This window comes from Anabas testudineus, chromosome 14 (genome assembly GCF_900324465.2).
Source record: "Anabas testudineus chromosome 14, fAnaTes1.2, whole genome shotgun sequence".
Taxonomy (NCBI): Eukaryota; Metazoa; Chordata; class Actinopteri; order Anabantiformes; family Anabantidae; genus Anabas; species Anabas testudineus.
In genome coordinates, this window is record NC_046623.1 from 10,182,238 (window position 1) to 10,199,933 (window position 17,696).

Here is a 17,696-nt window from a genome sequence, read left to right on the forward strand (position 1 = left end):
GGTAAGAGAAAAATGAAACATCCAGATAGGAAGGAGTGAGAGAGTTGAGGGAGACACATAAAGAGAAAGATAGACAAACATGAAGCGCAAAAGTGAGAGGCAAGTAGGAATGAAAACCCAGCTTCCTTTTTACGCTGACGAAATGTAGTTAAAGACAGTATTTCTGACAGGAGTCATTTGCATTTGTATCTGGAGGCCAATTCAATAAAGAAACAGGAAAGAAAAGTTTGTATCAAAAGCTTTTTATATTTTAGTATGTGTGTACTTTGATGCATCATCCATAATAATAAAAACAAATGTTTACAGGAGGGTTCATTTGCTAAATTTCCTTTTTTTTTGTTATTGTTTACTACTGCACTTTTTTCAATTTACTTCTTTTTCAAAATTGTCTTGGTTAAATTGTGTCTGATCCGACGTCCTGTTTGTACATAGTGGAGGAGCACATAGGAATTTCTTTATCCTGCCCCATCCATCATATCACCCCCACATCCCTCTAATTCTCTCATCTCCCCCTCACCTTTAGCCCATTTCTAACACATATACTGTACAATGTTTTGATGTTACCTTCATCTCTGTCTCATCTCATCTTATCACAGCGAGGCTTTAGGAGAGCACTGGCACAGCGGTGGCCAATAACTTGTCACTCAAGATCCAAGTCAAACTGCAGGTACAACATATACTCACATAATATCACAAAACAACCCATCACCTTCCCCTGGCGCATTTTCTGCTGTCGTAGTTATGCTTTTCCTCTCCTACATTTTGCTTTTCTGTTATCGCTTCTATCAAAGGTGGCCTCCTTTGAATGACAAGTACCCACAGGATATCAAGAGAACTGCTGAGACTTCAAGGATTATGCTATTAACTTTGCTCATCAAGCTGGGAAGGGCTGAAAGCACTGCAAGCAGTCTAAGCAACATTTCTGTTCGGTATGGCAACATAGTTTAAAGGCCTAATTTGACACAATTTAGCAAATAAATGTCTTCTTGGTTGCCTCACAAGTACATTCTGCAGTAGTCTCTTTCTTGCCATAGTCTACAGTGAGATTTTAGCTGCACGACATACTGTCCATCAATGCATCACGTCAGTCATTTCAGAACTTTGTTTATTTTAAATTGGAGTATCATTTATTTCGTTGCAATGTGGGACAGACCTAGATTGTACAAGCAGTATTATCTCTCTGCAGACATAATAAAACCCAACAGTCCAACAGCATGACAGAACCACGTGTTAACGACAGAACAGGGTAATACTGCACTTAATTAATTTCACTATTATCTTTTACTAATTTCCATTTTACTTTCAAGTAGAACAGCATTCTCTGGGACATCAAGGCTATTATAGGCCTCACAGTCACTCAAACATATTGTATGAGATCTCGCCTAAGAAAAACATTGTTATCTTTATATACTTACCATTATAGGCAATTATATTTAAATTGTGTGTTTATTAGTGTTCTAATTTCTTGCTATTTCATATAAAATTATTTCTAGTTACCATAGGAAATATCACCTAAATAGAACATGAATATTGAAATGCTCCATGTGCAACAGACAACGCATGGCACTTTACCTAGATTTAAAATAATTCTAAGTAAATGATATGAAATGTAACTCTAACGTGACCTAAGCTCTGTGATCATTATGTTATGTGGGTAAAAGGTGGCTCCAGGATTAAGGACTGTGAAGGTCACCTCTTCTCAAACAGGCTCCACTAGGACCAGCTGTATTGAGGATCTACTACAGTCTAAAGACATGGCTCCTTTTTGGTTAGAGGCTCACTTTTAATAAGGTCAGGATTAGGGTGACCAGTGTATTACTACAAGGGCTTAGGATCAGTGCTTAGTCCTGGAGAGAGGGCTACAATTTACCAGCTCAGTGCAACTGTGGTTAACACTGTCTCATTATGACCGCCATGCCTGGAGATTTTGGGTCTATCTTTTCAATAATAGCTCATGTTGGCAGCTCTGTGTGTGTGTGTGTGTGTGTGGGTGTGTGGGGTGTGTGTGGGCGTATGTGTGCAGAGAAGCGGGCATTGGAAGGTGACCACTGGTGTGAGGATTTGTGTGTGTCAGCGCTTATGATTTAATATTTGCTATGCCAATGTCTCCATTTACAATTTTCTTGTGCCCTCTCCACCACTATTCATCTCAACTACAGAGTAGTATGATAATGTCACTCTGAGGGTGCTTCTCAGAGGATAAGCAGAGATTAGCATTAACTGGTTCATTTCAACTGGATACACACACAGTAGTATTAGCAAGTTGGCAAACTAGTCACCGATTGTAGGCATTACATGAATTTGCAAAGCGAGAAAGCAAAATTTACAGATGCTAAATATCAAAAAGGTAGTTACTTAATTCAGCTGTATAAAAGCAGTACAAAAAGCCTGTTTTAGAAAACAGAGCCTTTCACTTGTGAGTCATGATTTTAATTATTCAACCTTTGTATTCTACATTTCAAATAGGTCAGTTTCTGCAAAGACAGTCTTTTACTCATCTTATGTGGATAAGAAGTGGCCAGAAGCAGTAATAATTTGGGACAAATAATAATAATTGTTATTATTATGTTGACAAATCCTTCACTAAAAAGAGCTGTTAAAACTGAAATGTCATACAATCCAAAAATAAATGACCAAATGCCAGAAGATACAGTCCAGGTTAGGAGTGAAATTCAATCCATCAAGTAATTCAGCTGTGCTAAGTTCACATGCCAGGTTTGAAATGTCATAAAAGGAAAGCTCTGATGAGCACTGTAAAAGTTATATAAGCATAAAAATGTAACACCAGTGTAACAGCAGGCTTTCAACTGTCATGGCTTAATCGTTGGAAAGGACACAAGCAGTGCTGCAAACCCCATATCATGGTTTCAAAATATTTATGTTAAGCACATTTTTAGTCTCTAATGAGTCTTAAAGGATTCTAACTACCAGCGAGTATACACTCATTTCAGCCAGTGGAAGCTTTTTGACTTGTGGGTATAGGAGAATGATGGACTGGGTAATTGAGTGCACTGTGAGACAAACACTAATGAGGAAGATAAAGGAGAAATTGAGTTAACTGTGTTTCCCTTTTCTAATGATAAGAGATGAGAAGAGACAGAGAGGCAGAGCAAAGAGAGGGGACCATTCTGCTTTCCGAAAGAATGCATCTGCCGTATGTCTAACTTGTCTGCTCGTTGTTTTGCAAAACACAGTGCTTGCTCTACCCAACCAGAGCAAAGCGAGAGAAAAGCAAATAGCTTTAAGATAGGCAGTGAAATTACCCGTAATTGGAGACCATTTAAAAACATAATAACTTCTTTGTTTCCTCAGCAGGAGGTTCAGGACTGGGAAGCTTTTTGATTAGAACTGGAGATGAGTTGGCTATAAAACTAGTGAGCCAAACCTTGGGCAGATTCATGCAGTGTGCATGTACACGGGTTAAATCTGTCTGCCAAAATGCAAAAATTAATATTTTTGGAGGTTTATTAAAGTCCAGTGTGAGTTCAACAGGGACCAGTTGAAAATATCACACAAATTCCCACTTGAAGCAGTTGAACAAGTAAATGGGCTTGTAAAATCTCAAAGCATCAATGCTAAACACTAACTCACAAAAAATTCAAATGGAGCATGAAAATATGTATTAAAATCCAGCTGGAAATGTGCCACAGCATCTTTAACAAAGATGTGTATGCGGTAGCAAATTGTCACCGTTCCACTGAGTAGGATAGTGGAAGTAAGCTTAGGGGTGTGTGCCACTTAGGGTGGGGGAAATAATGTTGTGAAGCACACAATGGATTTGCAATGTGGCAAACAGAGACAGATGGTGGAGAGGGCTGTGTGTTTCGCTGCACTATGTGTTTGCTAGCTTGGACACGGACACACACACACCGTGCCCAGCAAAAAGGCGTGTGGAGAAGAAATCCCTAAGGCGCATTATGAATGCTGCCGCTCGCTCACCCAAGCCAAGGGTCTCAGTTCATTTGGTTTTTAACTGTTATAAATTGTCTCACTTGACTCCATCTTCCCTCCCCTCTACAACAGGCCTGGAGCAATCTCCACATAAAGACAGGCTGGACTCCAAACTTAGAACCAATATAGGATTTTGGAATATTCATAAACAGTATCCATGCTGGTATAAAGATATAGATAACAGTAATCCCAGCTGAAGGGAAAGCATAATTTAGTATGAAAGCAGAGCCACACAACACAAACATAGACATGCACAATTGTTATACACATATGAATATGAATATATTTATATTCCGACGTTTAAAAAATCAACAAGTAAATAGACTGTAGTGCAGAAAATAACCCAATGTGCATGTGTGTGTGCAAGCGTATGTCTCTTAACAGGTGCATGAGTTCATGGCGTGAAACCTTTTCATCTGGATGAAATTTCACACCTGTAGTTCTCAAAAGTAATCATTTAATTACAGCCTTTAAATATAATGTTCTCCCTCTAGTTTCACACGCAGAACCCCCCTGCACAAACACACACGCATTCACACAGTCTTCTAAAGATACTGCGCAAATCTCTATTTGCTCCCATCTGAAGCCTTATTGTTCCGTACATTACCACTTGTTTGAGAAATAAGAACCGAAACAACACAGCGGTAAGGACTGCTTTGATTTATGTTGTGCACTAACTCCGGTGGAAGGACCGGTTCAATTTGAGACAACATCAGTGGATTCTTGCTGCATAATTTCACTACATCAGATGTGTTTATGTGCTCATGCAAAAGAGTGTCTAATAGCTTTCAAAGACCGAATTAAGATGTGGGGGGACCCTCAAGCTGATGATTAGACAAGGGACTAGCAAGTGACTTCTGGCAATAATATGAATACAAAAACACACACACGCACACAAGTGCACACACAAGTGCGCACAAACACAGGCTCACACAGAAAGTCAATTAACATGAACATGTGTCTTTGGGGAATTATATTTCAATTAGCTTTAGCTACTTCTAGGCATCCTCTGAGACCATAATGCTGGTGCATGTGTACTTGTGGATGCAGTAAATCCTGCTTTTCAATTAGTATCATACCATAATTCCATATTGTTATCGTATAAATGCATGTTAAGCAGTTAAGCACTTAATCAATGTTTTTGCTTTATATCAAATAAGCATTGAAATACATACATAGATATACAAAGCTTCATTTCACGACAGTAAATGTTTATCTGAAAACGCTGTTGACAAAATTAAGGAACTGATTTCTTTTTTTATTTCAGAGCCATGTACTAAAACAGAGGAGGGCAGTCAACTTAACTTTACTCCTGCTCAAGTCTTGTTGATAATACCCTGAGCCTGGGTTTGCAGGAGGTTTCGTCCTCTAAAGGGAGTGTATAACTCTGTATACAGTTATATTTTGTAAGATTTTAAACCTTACACTGTAAAGTGCCTTGAGATGACTTCTGTTGTGATGTGCATCTATACAAATAAAATTGAAATTTAATTGAATCTTCAGCAAATAGAGTGAAAAAAGACACATTTTGAAGAAATCTGAATGTGAGAGGACATAAAGATTTCTTTGTTTTTCACTGTTTCCAGCATTTCTCAACATGCTCCCTGAGATTTTCCCCTTGCTGTCAACCCCAATTTGACAACAAAACCATGTGTGTGTGTGTGTGTGTGTGTGTGTGTGTGTGTGTGTGTGGACAGAGAAAGTTATCTGGGTCATAAAAACAGAAGCAATAAAGTCAAAAAATGTCACAATTTTTAGCTTTCTCCCGTTTTAGTCCATATTATCAGAACAAATATAGTCTGTGAAAACAAATGATTTGTAGGCTGTTTTCTCTCTACTCTGTCTTCTTTACACTGCCGGGGGTTTTGTGTGCACAAATGTGCATGTTTATATAAATGTGAGTGTGTGTGTGTGTTTTTGGTTAAAGGTACTGTACATACGGACACGGCTGTGAATGCTACTGCTACTACTTATGCTTTGGTTGAATTCATTTCTGTCAAGAACAGACACAGAGTCCCCAAACAATATCAGAGTTGGTGCAGAGTTGAGGGAGTAGGCAGAGTGAGAGAGAGGGAGAGTCATGGCTGTCCATATCTTTATCTCTGTTGAAGGAAATGATTACTGTAACATGTACTGCCAAGTCTCCAGACTCTGTCCCTCTGGGATTTGTATGAAAAGGAGCTGTCATGTGAAAGGGCACATAACATAAAGAGAACATTATCAAGGCTAAGGGCTATTAAGAGAGGGGGCTATATGTGAACCTCAGTGCACAGTTCAACTGAAAGTCTATGTTAAATAATTAGTTATTTATGTGCTCATTTGCATGTTTAGCGTTTGTGTGTGAAACAATGAGGTGCAGACAATTTTTTTTCCTCAATTTTGGCCTTTTGCCTTATTTCCTGTTCTGAGTGAAAGATTACAACACAGAGATTTTTTTAATCCAAAAGGTTATTGTGTTTGTGTCTCTTTATTCTGGAGTGTGAGATTAGTGACACATGGCTTGTCAAAGACTGGAGCTTCAGATTAGTCACTCGCTAATCCTTTGGAATTCAATGCTAATACAGACATCACATATACATGCACGTGAACATGCGTACACACAGACCCCCCCACCCCCGGCACCCATATTTAAGAACACAATCAAAGTCGGTTCCCAATGCATTTACTTGTGTTTAATTTAGATTATATCTAATCGCTTAAGTCTTAGCACTAACAATGGCAGCCCAAGAGGTTTGTTTGTCAATCAAGATGCACAAGATCCACTGACCAAAGTGGTAATTCTAAGGTGCTCCTAAATGTATTTGTACCATATGTACAGCACTGCTGTCACGATAGCCCAACATTCCTGTAAATTGTCTATTTATTACCAAAGCATTAATTAGTAATACAGTTAAGAACATTTTCAATAAAGAGCATCAGTGCTCCCGGTGCACACAGTTAATCTGGAGCTCTGGTATTCTCTACTGTCAAACTACTGTGTCTTATTACATAAGTCTCAGATCATTAAATGCCCTTTAGCTGATATACTGACTTGTACACATAAACAGTTGTATTAACTTTGATGGAAAAGCCCCACCAGCTGATATGTTAGCTGAGCTTGCATATTTCTTTCACCTACTGGGAGGTCTATTTAGGGTGCAAACCTGCTGCCTGCTGCTGCAGCCAAATGCACCTGAGGGCTTGTATTCTCAACGTTCTCCATGGGAGGTTGCATTTGATCTCTCTTTTCTTGCTTAGAGCTGGTTTTAAATTACACTTTGCTTAAGAGTTTACATTTACATTTAGCAGACGCTTTTATCCAAAGCGACATACAAGGGTACAAGGTACAAGGCAAAGGCAGGGTAAGCGTGAGGAGGTCTTGCGTAAGTCTGGGATTCGAGCCACTGTCTCCTGCATGGATGGTGGCGATATTAGCACTACACTATCCAGTTTAAAATTTAAGATTAGAAACTGTTTAGAAACTGTTGTTCAGGAGGCTTCAGGGAACAGCTTTACCAATGCATGATTGAAATATCTAACCATTTAGCTAAAGTACTCTGCGATTTATTAGAATTAAACTACTATCTTGCAAATGTGACACATTCTTGAGTTTAATTTTGACAACATAATTGTAACTGCGTTTGGATTTGTATGCCTGACATGTGCAGTGAGTTACACAACCACCTGTGACAGTGCATCACACGGCAGGTTACTGGAGAGTATTCAGTATACAGAATCAGGAAAGCCTAATATTGCACAATTCACTAAACTGAATGGCTGCTTTAAAGTTCAGGGCATGTGTGTGTGTGTGTGCCCACACGATGAGGTGAGATGGAAACCTAGGAGTTATATATGAAATCTCAGCAGCTGGCATATTGTAAGGCAAAATCTCCGGAGACACAATCTTTATATCAGCGTGTTCAGACATCGCAGCAGAATGAATTTTCCCTCTCACTGAATCTGTGGCTTTCGGGCATATTTAGCAAAGAGCACATGCAGCATTGTAAACACGAAGCATTTTGGCAGATGTTTTGTGAGGTGTTTTTGTATCTGGTGTGTTTCTACTGTTTGTGCTAGGTAAAATCTTCACCTTTCTATATCTAACATTACTTGAGGGTATAGTAAAACAATGATGGCTTATCTGGCTGCCACTGCAGTGTGTGCTGCGTCATGCAGTGTGGGCGCAACCTTTTCTGCAAGATCATAAAAGTCTTCTCTGGTTAGGTGTGTTTTTGCCACCTGTGAATCGCCTGTTGCCATCTGCAACTGTATGTGTGTGTGTGTATTAAGCTTAACATTTACAGCTTCCTTCTTCTTTCATCTTCATTTTATCTATGAATCTAAACGCAGTGAAAGAGCATCTGTACTGAATTTGTCACTGGCGGTACACTGCCACACAAAATCATGCATGCACTGGTTTACCGATAGCAGAAAGAGCTGTAACAGGATCATCACTTTTTCTGGAGCAATTCTAGAGAGGCACATTTCTACTCTGCCATGAAGAGCTTGTAAGCTGTGAATCCTACCACATTCCCCTCCAGCCGCCTCCTCCTTTCTGTTTTAACTTTTTAACACCTGGACTAACAAAAGACTGGCTTTGATCATGGGAAATCCCTTGGCAGAGCAGCAATGAACCCACAGTAGAGCTCGGTGTGTGTGTGTCTGAGTGCGATGCACATTGAGCCAGTGATGCTCTACTGAGGATTCTCAGCACTGAAGATTCGTGGCATTGGTATAAGGTACAGAGCACCTCGCATGCTCCACTCATCAAAGCAGAGCCATGAAAATTAATACATCGCTAACACACATAAGTGGGAGGAAGAGTGCAAGTGAGCAAGAAAGGGAGAACATCTTGTTTCTCCCATGTAATCAGTGGTTCTGCAAACACACACAGGCCGCTTGTTATCAGAAGCTTTCCCACGCTGCTGTGGTACAAAGCTCCACACCAGGACGGGAGGATAAGGCGAGGGAGGAATGGACGGAAGTACAGAGGGATGGAGGGTCAGCCTCCGCCAGCTTAGACTCACTGTGGGGATAAACACATTCCTCAGCAGGGGTTTGTATTTAGGCTAGCAAGATCAGAGTTCAAAACAGACGGACTACCAGGCAGGCAGAGTGACAGGAAACAGACAGAGCAGCTGAGATAAACAGCAAACAACAACCAGTGCACATATCGCAGCCTTTAGTTGAGAAGACCGCACGTTCCTCCTCCATACCTCTCCTCCTACATTACTCTTACATCAACTCCTCTGTTCTATAACATCTCCCTTTTTTCTCTGTCACTCTCCGCCTCTATCTCCCTTCGCCTGCCGCTCAGCCCCGAGCTCTTACGTAAGAGGCCCATTTGCATAACAGGCTGTTTTCTCTGGCTTCAGCACGGGCACATGATACACGCTGGATAATATGTTAACAACTCAGCCTGTTGGTAAACAACAACCTCCATCAGCATTTCACATTTGCACTGTATACTGTGCAGGTCTAGTCAGTGATAGAGATTCAGTGTCTCTGAATCTCTGATGCCAGCTGGCACCAGGACAGAGGGGCTGAAACAGCTGTCATTTACAGAGCGCACGGATACGGCTTCAGCAAGACAGACTTCATTCAGGAGGAGGCTGACCTGCCTGCTGTGTGGAACCTATACAATAATAGGTCTTGCACCGAGAGATGACTGTTGAAATCAAGCAGCCTAGCATTATCCTCTTCAGGGTTAGGGAGAGAGAGAGGAAGCGAGAGAAAGAGAATGATGTGGTGAGTGAGCGTGGTGGAGAGCAACACATAAAATAAGCCCTGTCGTTACGGGCACGCTTATGTGTTTGCCTCTTCAAGCCTAAGCTTTACAAACAGGGCACAGATTTGCAGGAATATATGCAAACACACACACACACACACGCATACACACGCTCATAATGAGTGCGCTGCCCTTAACAGAATAAAGAGGATGAGAAAGGCTGTGGAACGTCAATCAATGTGCGAGTTGTCAGATACACCAGATACTCTAAGATACCTCATTACACACCAGTCAAGAATGGCCTTAATCATGTCTGTTATTAAGGAAAGGCTGCTGTCATTCTCGCACATGTACACAGACATACACTTCAAAGAAGCAACAACAGATGATCAAGGGAATCCAACACGAATTATGCCTCATTTGGGATTTCTCATTTACTCCCGTTTGAAACCGCAGTTAAAGTCAAGATTATGCTTTTGTCTTTCATGTTAATAAATGTGCTCGCCCGCGTCTTAAATGCAACCTGATATGATTCGAGGAGAATAGAGCGCCCTTTGCAACATGAAACTGAAACTCACTGTGGCATATGTGGCCCTGCTGTTACACTAAGATGCTGTTTTTTTTTTTTTTTTGGTGTAAATCCATCACCCTGTTGCCACTGATGCAACAGAAAGCTGAAGATGGATTCCCTTTTTAAGTTCTCGCTTCCACTGGAACGCTGGCTTGTACTCAGGTGACTTTGTGTCAGCTTTGTTAAAGGCGGAACAATCCCTGAAAAGAAGATGACTGCACGCGGTTCAAAACAGTTCTCACTCTGTATGAAGTGTAGTATTAATTCTAAACTCAGATCTTGATATGAACATGATGTTTTTAATGGCCTTAAGATTAAAATGTGAAATATAGCCATAAAACCACTGTAGGCTTGTAATTCGTAAGCTCTTTCCTTATACTGCATTTTAGATATCCTCCACATTTATACTAAAGATTAGAAATGTAAAAGTTGTTGAGAAAAATCTTTTTAAGTTTGATTTATGTTATTTCATTCTATTCTATATCTATTTTACTTCTACCTACATGTGACCCTGTGATAAACGCAGAACGGCCTAACAAACAGAGGCGCAATTCACTGTGACCTTGACCCCCAAAGTCACCTTACTATTGTGTTTACAGTCTGGTCCTCCGCCACCTCGAAATCACTGCAAGTTGTTTATTATATGATTATCACAAATTCTCCAAATCAGAATAATTTCTACATATTGTGAAGTTCAGGCAAATAGATTTCCGCTGTCTGTACTCAACTCTTTGCACAGAAATGACTTGTACAGTCTTCTAAACATGCAATATAAAAGGCTTAATTTGAGGGGAAAACCATGATAATATTAGCTGGAGACATAAAGGAAAATGAACATCTGAAATGACAACCTAGTCATTCCGGTCAGACCTGTACTGCTGTTCCCACAACTCGTTTGAGGTTATGCACAATAGCCTTATAACAAGCTCACACAACATAACGGAGTTGGCTGTGCGCGCTAACCACAGACACCACACCTGCACACAAGAAAACATGGGTCAAAACCATGAAAGAGAAGAAGAAAACCTACTCGAGGCTAAATGTTCTGCGTGTGTGTAAATGTCTAATGTTGCTGTAAAAACCAGCACCAAACAGCTCGGTGCGTAAAATGTTTCCAGCGTCTCTGTGACTCATCCAAGTGCTGCAAGTCAAACCCAGCCACTGGTTATTTGGTGAGGTGTGTCTTCCTAGCGGCACAACCCGAGACCATGGACGCAGGACACGCACCAGTCTCTATGTGTGTGCGTGTGTATATCTGACTTCACAGACGTGCTCGGGTCAGGTCCTGAGCACACAATTACGCAAATAGGATCCCCCCTTCATACTTAAACATTAATATCCAAGCTACCCCTAATGCCACAGGACACGCTCTCTCATCTCTAGCTGACTCACATCACGCACATTTGCAGAGATGCACGCGCACATTCAGCGCACGTACACTCTTGCGCGGGCACAATTAACGCGCACGACAACGTGCATGAGAATGAGAAACCCCCCAGCCTGTGCCTCGACCCGCGTATGACCGCGTGTTCTGCCCCCCTTCATCATCCTGCCCCTGCTGCTGGCCTGTAACATGCGCGCATACACGCATTATTACGCACATACACAAACACCAGCTCACGTACGCACCACTCGTCCCCGGCTCACCTTTAGAAAGAATCCCATAAATAGTGTAGAGGCGAAAAATCAAATGACTATTGAGCTTCATCCTGTCTTCTGTGTCTCTTGCTCTTGCCTTCCGCGCTAATTTGTCCTGACCGTGTCTCCCCACTGGACCTCGAACCGGACCGGACGGCTTTGTCAGCTATCCAGGTGGACTTGAGAGTGCGTCTTTTGTGCGTCCCTAGAAAGGCGTTAAGATAAGCGACTTCCCGACCCGCAGACTGTTTGGTTACTTAAAAACACAATGTTCTCGCTCTTCAAAAACAATATTTGGGATATTTGCAGGGATGCACCGGCGGTAAGGTTCTGGCTCAGTTTAGAGAACTGTGAACAACAGCAGTCACCATCAGAGACTAAGAGCAGTCGTCCTCCCGCGATAGAGTAGATGCTGCCGTTGCTGTAATACGGTCTGCCCTGCTTCTGCTGTGGCGCACAGTCCACCGTGCAGGGAACACGAGTGGATTGTTTGAGTCCCGCCCATAAAGTTTTGATGGACACGATAGGTGAACCAATCACGAAGAACCAAGAGTAGGAGGTGGTGGGGGTGGTAGTGGGGGGTGCAGAGAAAAATACACACTGCAAAAAATAATAATCTTATCTAGTTCTTACTTGAGTATTGAAGTACATTTTGTCTAAACTTCCTGAAACGAGCAATTTTGGAACATAGTGCATTGAGTCGTCTCAATAAAAGAAAACATTTAGTTTAATTTAATTGTATTGTAAAATAATAATAATAATAATACAATACAAAACATAGAACACATTGTTATACGTAGACATAAACCCACATGAAATAAGCAGTAGGAAGGTGGGATGCTGAAATTGACTATATCATCTCTGTATCAAATAAACATATAGATTTTTTGCATAACAAGTGAATGCGTTTTAATTTTAAATCTGGATTCTCTGCAACAGTGAGTTGTAAAGCAAAGATGTGCAATTTGTACAAGGTTGCAAAATGCTATTTGAGCTGATTCTTGAGCTCAGAGCATGAAATATGGTGTGAAATTGAATGCTCATAACACACTTTATCATTGTATGAAGCGACACACAGTCCTTTCATTTTTTGCAGTGTACGTGTATGGGCTCAGAATTCAAAACAGAAGGAGCATGCAGACCTGCTCCTGGGTGTGAGCTACTGTATCTTTCCACACAAGCTATATAGTGGGTAACTTAAATGTTTCATTCCGTGCTGCTCTCCACAGCCCTCTAACCCAGTCATGATCTGGGTTAGAGGGCTGTGAAGTATTAAAGGGTAACTTTAATCCACTGCAGGTCTGTCTGTCCTGGAAGAGGGCTCCTCTGTCTCTTCCACTTTTTCCGCTATAAGGTTTTTCGGTGAAGAGTTTTTTCTTATCTGATACAAGAGACGGAGCATGTCATTTGTTGTATGGAGTTAAAAGCCCCATGAGGGAATGTTGTGATTTCTGATACTGGGCTATGTAAATAATTTATCATTATTATTTACATCAACAGTTTGATTTGATTTCATTGAAACATCACTGATTTCTTATGTTGGTTCTGTGGTTCTGCTTTAGAAAGTATGTATTAAAATAGATCTCTGCATCTGAAAATCCCATAACAAGAACATAATCTGAGGAAGTTTTCAGCTAGATGCAGAGACATATTTCAACATAGAGAATCCGAGAAAAGCATAATACCATTCATATACATGTACTCCCAAACTCGAGCCAGAGCAAGGTCAAAATCAGTAAGTTGCCCTTTACGTTAACAACTGCCTGAGCTTCGAAGATTGTCTTGCAGGGGACAATCAGAAGAGCGGAGATGTGAGGTGGGATGTGATGAGACAAGGTGGTGTATAGGTGTAGGGGACGGAGAGTACAGCGCTTTTGAAAAGACTGTTCAGACTGAAATAGAGAGAAAAAGAGCAGTGAATGTAGTGTGTGTTTTATCTAGAAACAATCAAAGAAATGAATAAGAATTGTTTATTATAAAAGCCATAACTTACAAATTAATTTATATCTGGGAAAGAAACTCACAAATTCTGATTATGGATCAAAGGGCGGGGGCTACATAAAGAAAAAGAACACTATAAGGAGTAAATCATCCTTTGTAGATTACCTGACCATACTTTTTGCCTATGACCATTTGGCTGCTGCTTTGAACCATGCTGTATATATAAATGAATGTCAATTATTGTAAGGCAAATCAGGTGACATCAGAAGCTCTGTAATCACAGGTTTTATGCAAAGCTAAGAATTAATAAGGTGCTGATTATAAAAAGCTGGCAAAGTGTGACTTGTGTTATTGAAAAGCTAAGCTAATTGAGGATCTATCAAATGTTTTATGAAATGAAATGTACTTGGCAATCACATATTGTTTCACATTATATTTTCTATGACGTACAAAGCCGTGGGGTCTCTCTCTCTCTTCTCTCTCTTAGATTGCATCTTTGGCTTTATTATCAGATTGCTTTTGAAAACACCATATGCATTATTTATAAAATTAGCTGTGCTTATTTGACGTTGCCTATGCAAATAACAGCATCACTTCAATCACACAACTAAAGCTGCTTAGCAGGGAATGTCCTCTACCAGACAACACAAGGAAAACATAGACTGCAAGTGGTATTTGTCATACCGTCAGTTGCACTTCACTTTTTCATCACAGTGTGTACTGATTGGAAAATGATCTAATAGTTTTAATTTCAGATTTATCACTATTACAACACCTGCATTAACTCTGACTTTTAGAGTCATCCATTCTCCTCTTCTGCAAACTGATACGTTCAGAAAATGCCAGCCTCCTTCCTGCTGTGTCATAAAATCGCAGTGTCCCATTCATGCATACACACCCTGTGTTCTAAAACATTTTAATCTGTTTGTGGAAGATGTTCTATAAATAAACTTGACTTGGTCTGCTGATCTCATTTTGGGTCAATCCACTTTAAGAGGGGGTGCAGCACACCTCGTAATGCCTCATTTCACACTCTCAGAATTGGTGTGTGCCATCACTAGAGGCATAGAAAGGAGCCACCGGTTCTTCTCTAAAAAGTCTTTGGATCCAGGGGAGAGGAAAGTCAGTGGACTAATGGAAACGGCACATTCAAGTTTACGCCTCACCTGGGATTGTCTGGGTGCTCCAGATGGCAGATAGACCAGTCTCTCTCTCTCTCTCGCGCATACACACGCACTCACAGACACACAGTGCCACTAATGCATACCCTCCTCTCAGAGTTTTGAGTACCACCACCTGCTCCTGAGATGGCTGAGACCATTGTTCACTAGTCCACCTAATGTAGGCTGACACGTTGCCAAACTGAGGGCCAAGCACTTTGGTTTGGACGGAACAAGGCGGGACACAACAGAAATCACCTCACGGTTAATACTGAAAATGTATTTAATAATTTATCTTCATCTAGTTGTATTTCAGAAGGAATCGGGCAAACACCCAAACTGTCCAGCATGCCTATTTATAAAACATGCTCAAACATGAAGATCTATTTGTTTAAAGATTAATCATGAATTCAGATTTACTTTTTAATCACAGAAAGTAATTACCCACCACAAACTGAAGACTAGTTGTACAATACAGAGATGAAACTGATAATGGTGAGGCTGGCATGAAAAAAAAAAAAATATATAACACAGTATGTCTCCTTCACACTTTTCTTGGATGCATGGCATCTGTTAATAACATACAGTTTAGAAGTTTGTGGTGTGACATCTGGAAGTGCGTGGGTGTTGTTGCCAGGATTTGGTGGGTTTGGAGCCCTCTCTTTTGTGCAGTGCTCTCCTGCCATGCATTTTCCATTTTCCTGCTGCCTGCTTTGGACTCTCTGCTTCAAGCAAAAAAAAAAAAAAAAACATATCATCTGGTAGTTAACAGAGATTTGAGACAGATTATAAGCATAAAAATTACCAATTTCAAATCACTGCTATTTAAGGACAGCTGAGATTTATCAAATTATGTGTGATAATATTGCTTTTAGCTGTGTTTATTCACACGTCGGTGGGAAGTTCAGCACCGAATGCCTGTTAGCATAGTAGTCATAGCAATATAGTGGACACGATATGTACATGCCAGGAGTGGAACATTACAGTCAGGCCTCAGTTTGCCTGTGCAGGCTGTAGTAAGTTATATTTAATATTAGCTACCATCTACTATCCACATATTCAGGATGTGTATCCTCATTATTGTGTGACACCTGAGCGTATTTCTCCCAGCGAGTCTGCAGTATACAGTAAATGACCTTTCTCGGATTTTGGCAGCCATGAAGTGCTACAGAGACCAGAGTCTTTGCAGGCTGCCATGCCACAAGAGGAGAATGTCCGCCAAATACAACCAGATCCAAAGCTCAGCAGCAGTGTTGAGATTAGAGTGGCACACCAATTGTTTCAGTACCACTCACTCGGAAAGTGTTTCTAGACCAAACTCTGAATACAAAGACAGTATGAACTGCCCTCTTGTTAATGAGAATGGCAGCATTCCACATCCATTCAGAGGTGTAAAAGACTGTCTGGATAATATTCTTCTCACAATTTAACCCTTAATATGTGGCTATGCTAAAGAATGTATTTCTACGAGTACCACTGATTGATTTGTAGAAGATACATGGCAATGAGATGGGGAATAAAAAATATGTTGTGTTGCTTGGTAACTAAGGTCAAGTTCATATCCGGGCATATTCAGTAACAGCACATTTACTGTTAGTGGTTACAAGGCTGTGTGCTAATGGGTGTGTGAATACTTTACCTTTTGCTCTCAGTGTTTTCCTGGTTATCAACTCAGTTTATGCTCTTTTCTGGTTGTTAAGAAAGAAAAATCAGTGGTTGCTGGTGGAAATCAGTCATTGCGTTAGTGGTTTATATGTGTTACTACAACATTAGTGTGACAGGTCATTTAGGTTATAAATCTTTTTTATTCACACATGCAGAATCATAATTGTACATAAAGTACACCACGATGCTCTCTCATGCGCACGCACACCTGATACGAGCACAACTGCACTCTGCATCACTCACACACTCCTAATGTAACACACAGAACTAAATTAATTTGCACATTTTGTTCCTACTGAAACACAGGGAATATAATACAGCGTGTGATTGAGAATAGAGGTGTATCAAAGGGGAAACTCAGTAAAAGTAAAATAGTCGATGGTTAACTGTAACTGGTATAATATGAAAATAATAATAACGTAATAATTATCCCAACTTATCTATCTTCACTAGTCCTGCCTCTAGTTGCCAGAGCACCTTTAAAACATTTGTGATTCTTATCCTCACCCAAGCAAAGAGCAGGTACTTTGCCGCGCAGCCCAGCTTTAAATCTGTATGGTATCGGCTCAGGTTAAGCTTTAGTGGATGATTTAACTAGCAGAGAGCCTGTCCAACTAAGTTGTCCAGCCACTATCGCTGCATACCTCCACGAATCCCAATAAACAGCCACTACAGAACTAAATGTCTGTGCCAAACCAAATAATGTGACATGGTGTTGTTGTGTTATAATACATTGACAGCATAGTAATCATTTAAATAAGCATGTGTGAATTTGCATCTTTTGTAGTGATCATGCATTCATTCATGTTCTTTAATGCATATTATTGTTTCTTTTAATCACTTCTATTCTCCTTCATAGACACTGATACATTCTTCTCTTATAAATTTTCAATCTCACCCACACACACGTGTAGTTTCTCTTTTAACCAATATCATTATAACCAATATCACTCACCGGTGTTCTGTCTCATATACAACTCTGTAGTAGTAGAGTAGACTTTTCACTGCATTTCAAGGGAAACCCAACTGAGACAGATGGAAATTATTTAAAATGTTCAATAAT

At 40.4% G+C, this 17,696-nt stretch overlaps 1 protein-coding gene across 2 annotated transcripts in view; it reads right to left on the reverse strand.

The window, feature by feature from the left end:
* cadm2a (cell adhesion molecule 2a) overlaps positions 1 to 12,302 on the reverse strand; it is a 179,616-nt gene extending 167,314 nt beyond the window's left edge. For both annotated transcript variants that reach the window (XM_026371635.1, XM_026371634.1), the window contains exon 1: positions 11,877 to 12,302. In XM_026371635.1, coding sequence (XP_026227420.1) covers positions 11,877 to 11,937 — 61 coding nt within the window. In that variant the 5' untranslated portion in view covers positions 11,938 to 12,302. The remainder of the gene's footprint in view (positions 1 to 11,876) is intronic.
* Between the last annotated feature and the right edge of the window lie 5,394 nt (positions 12,303 to 17,696).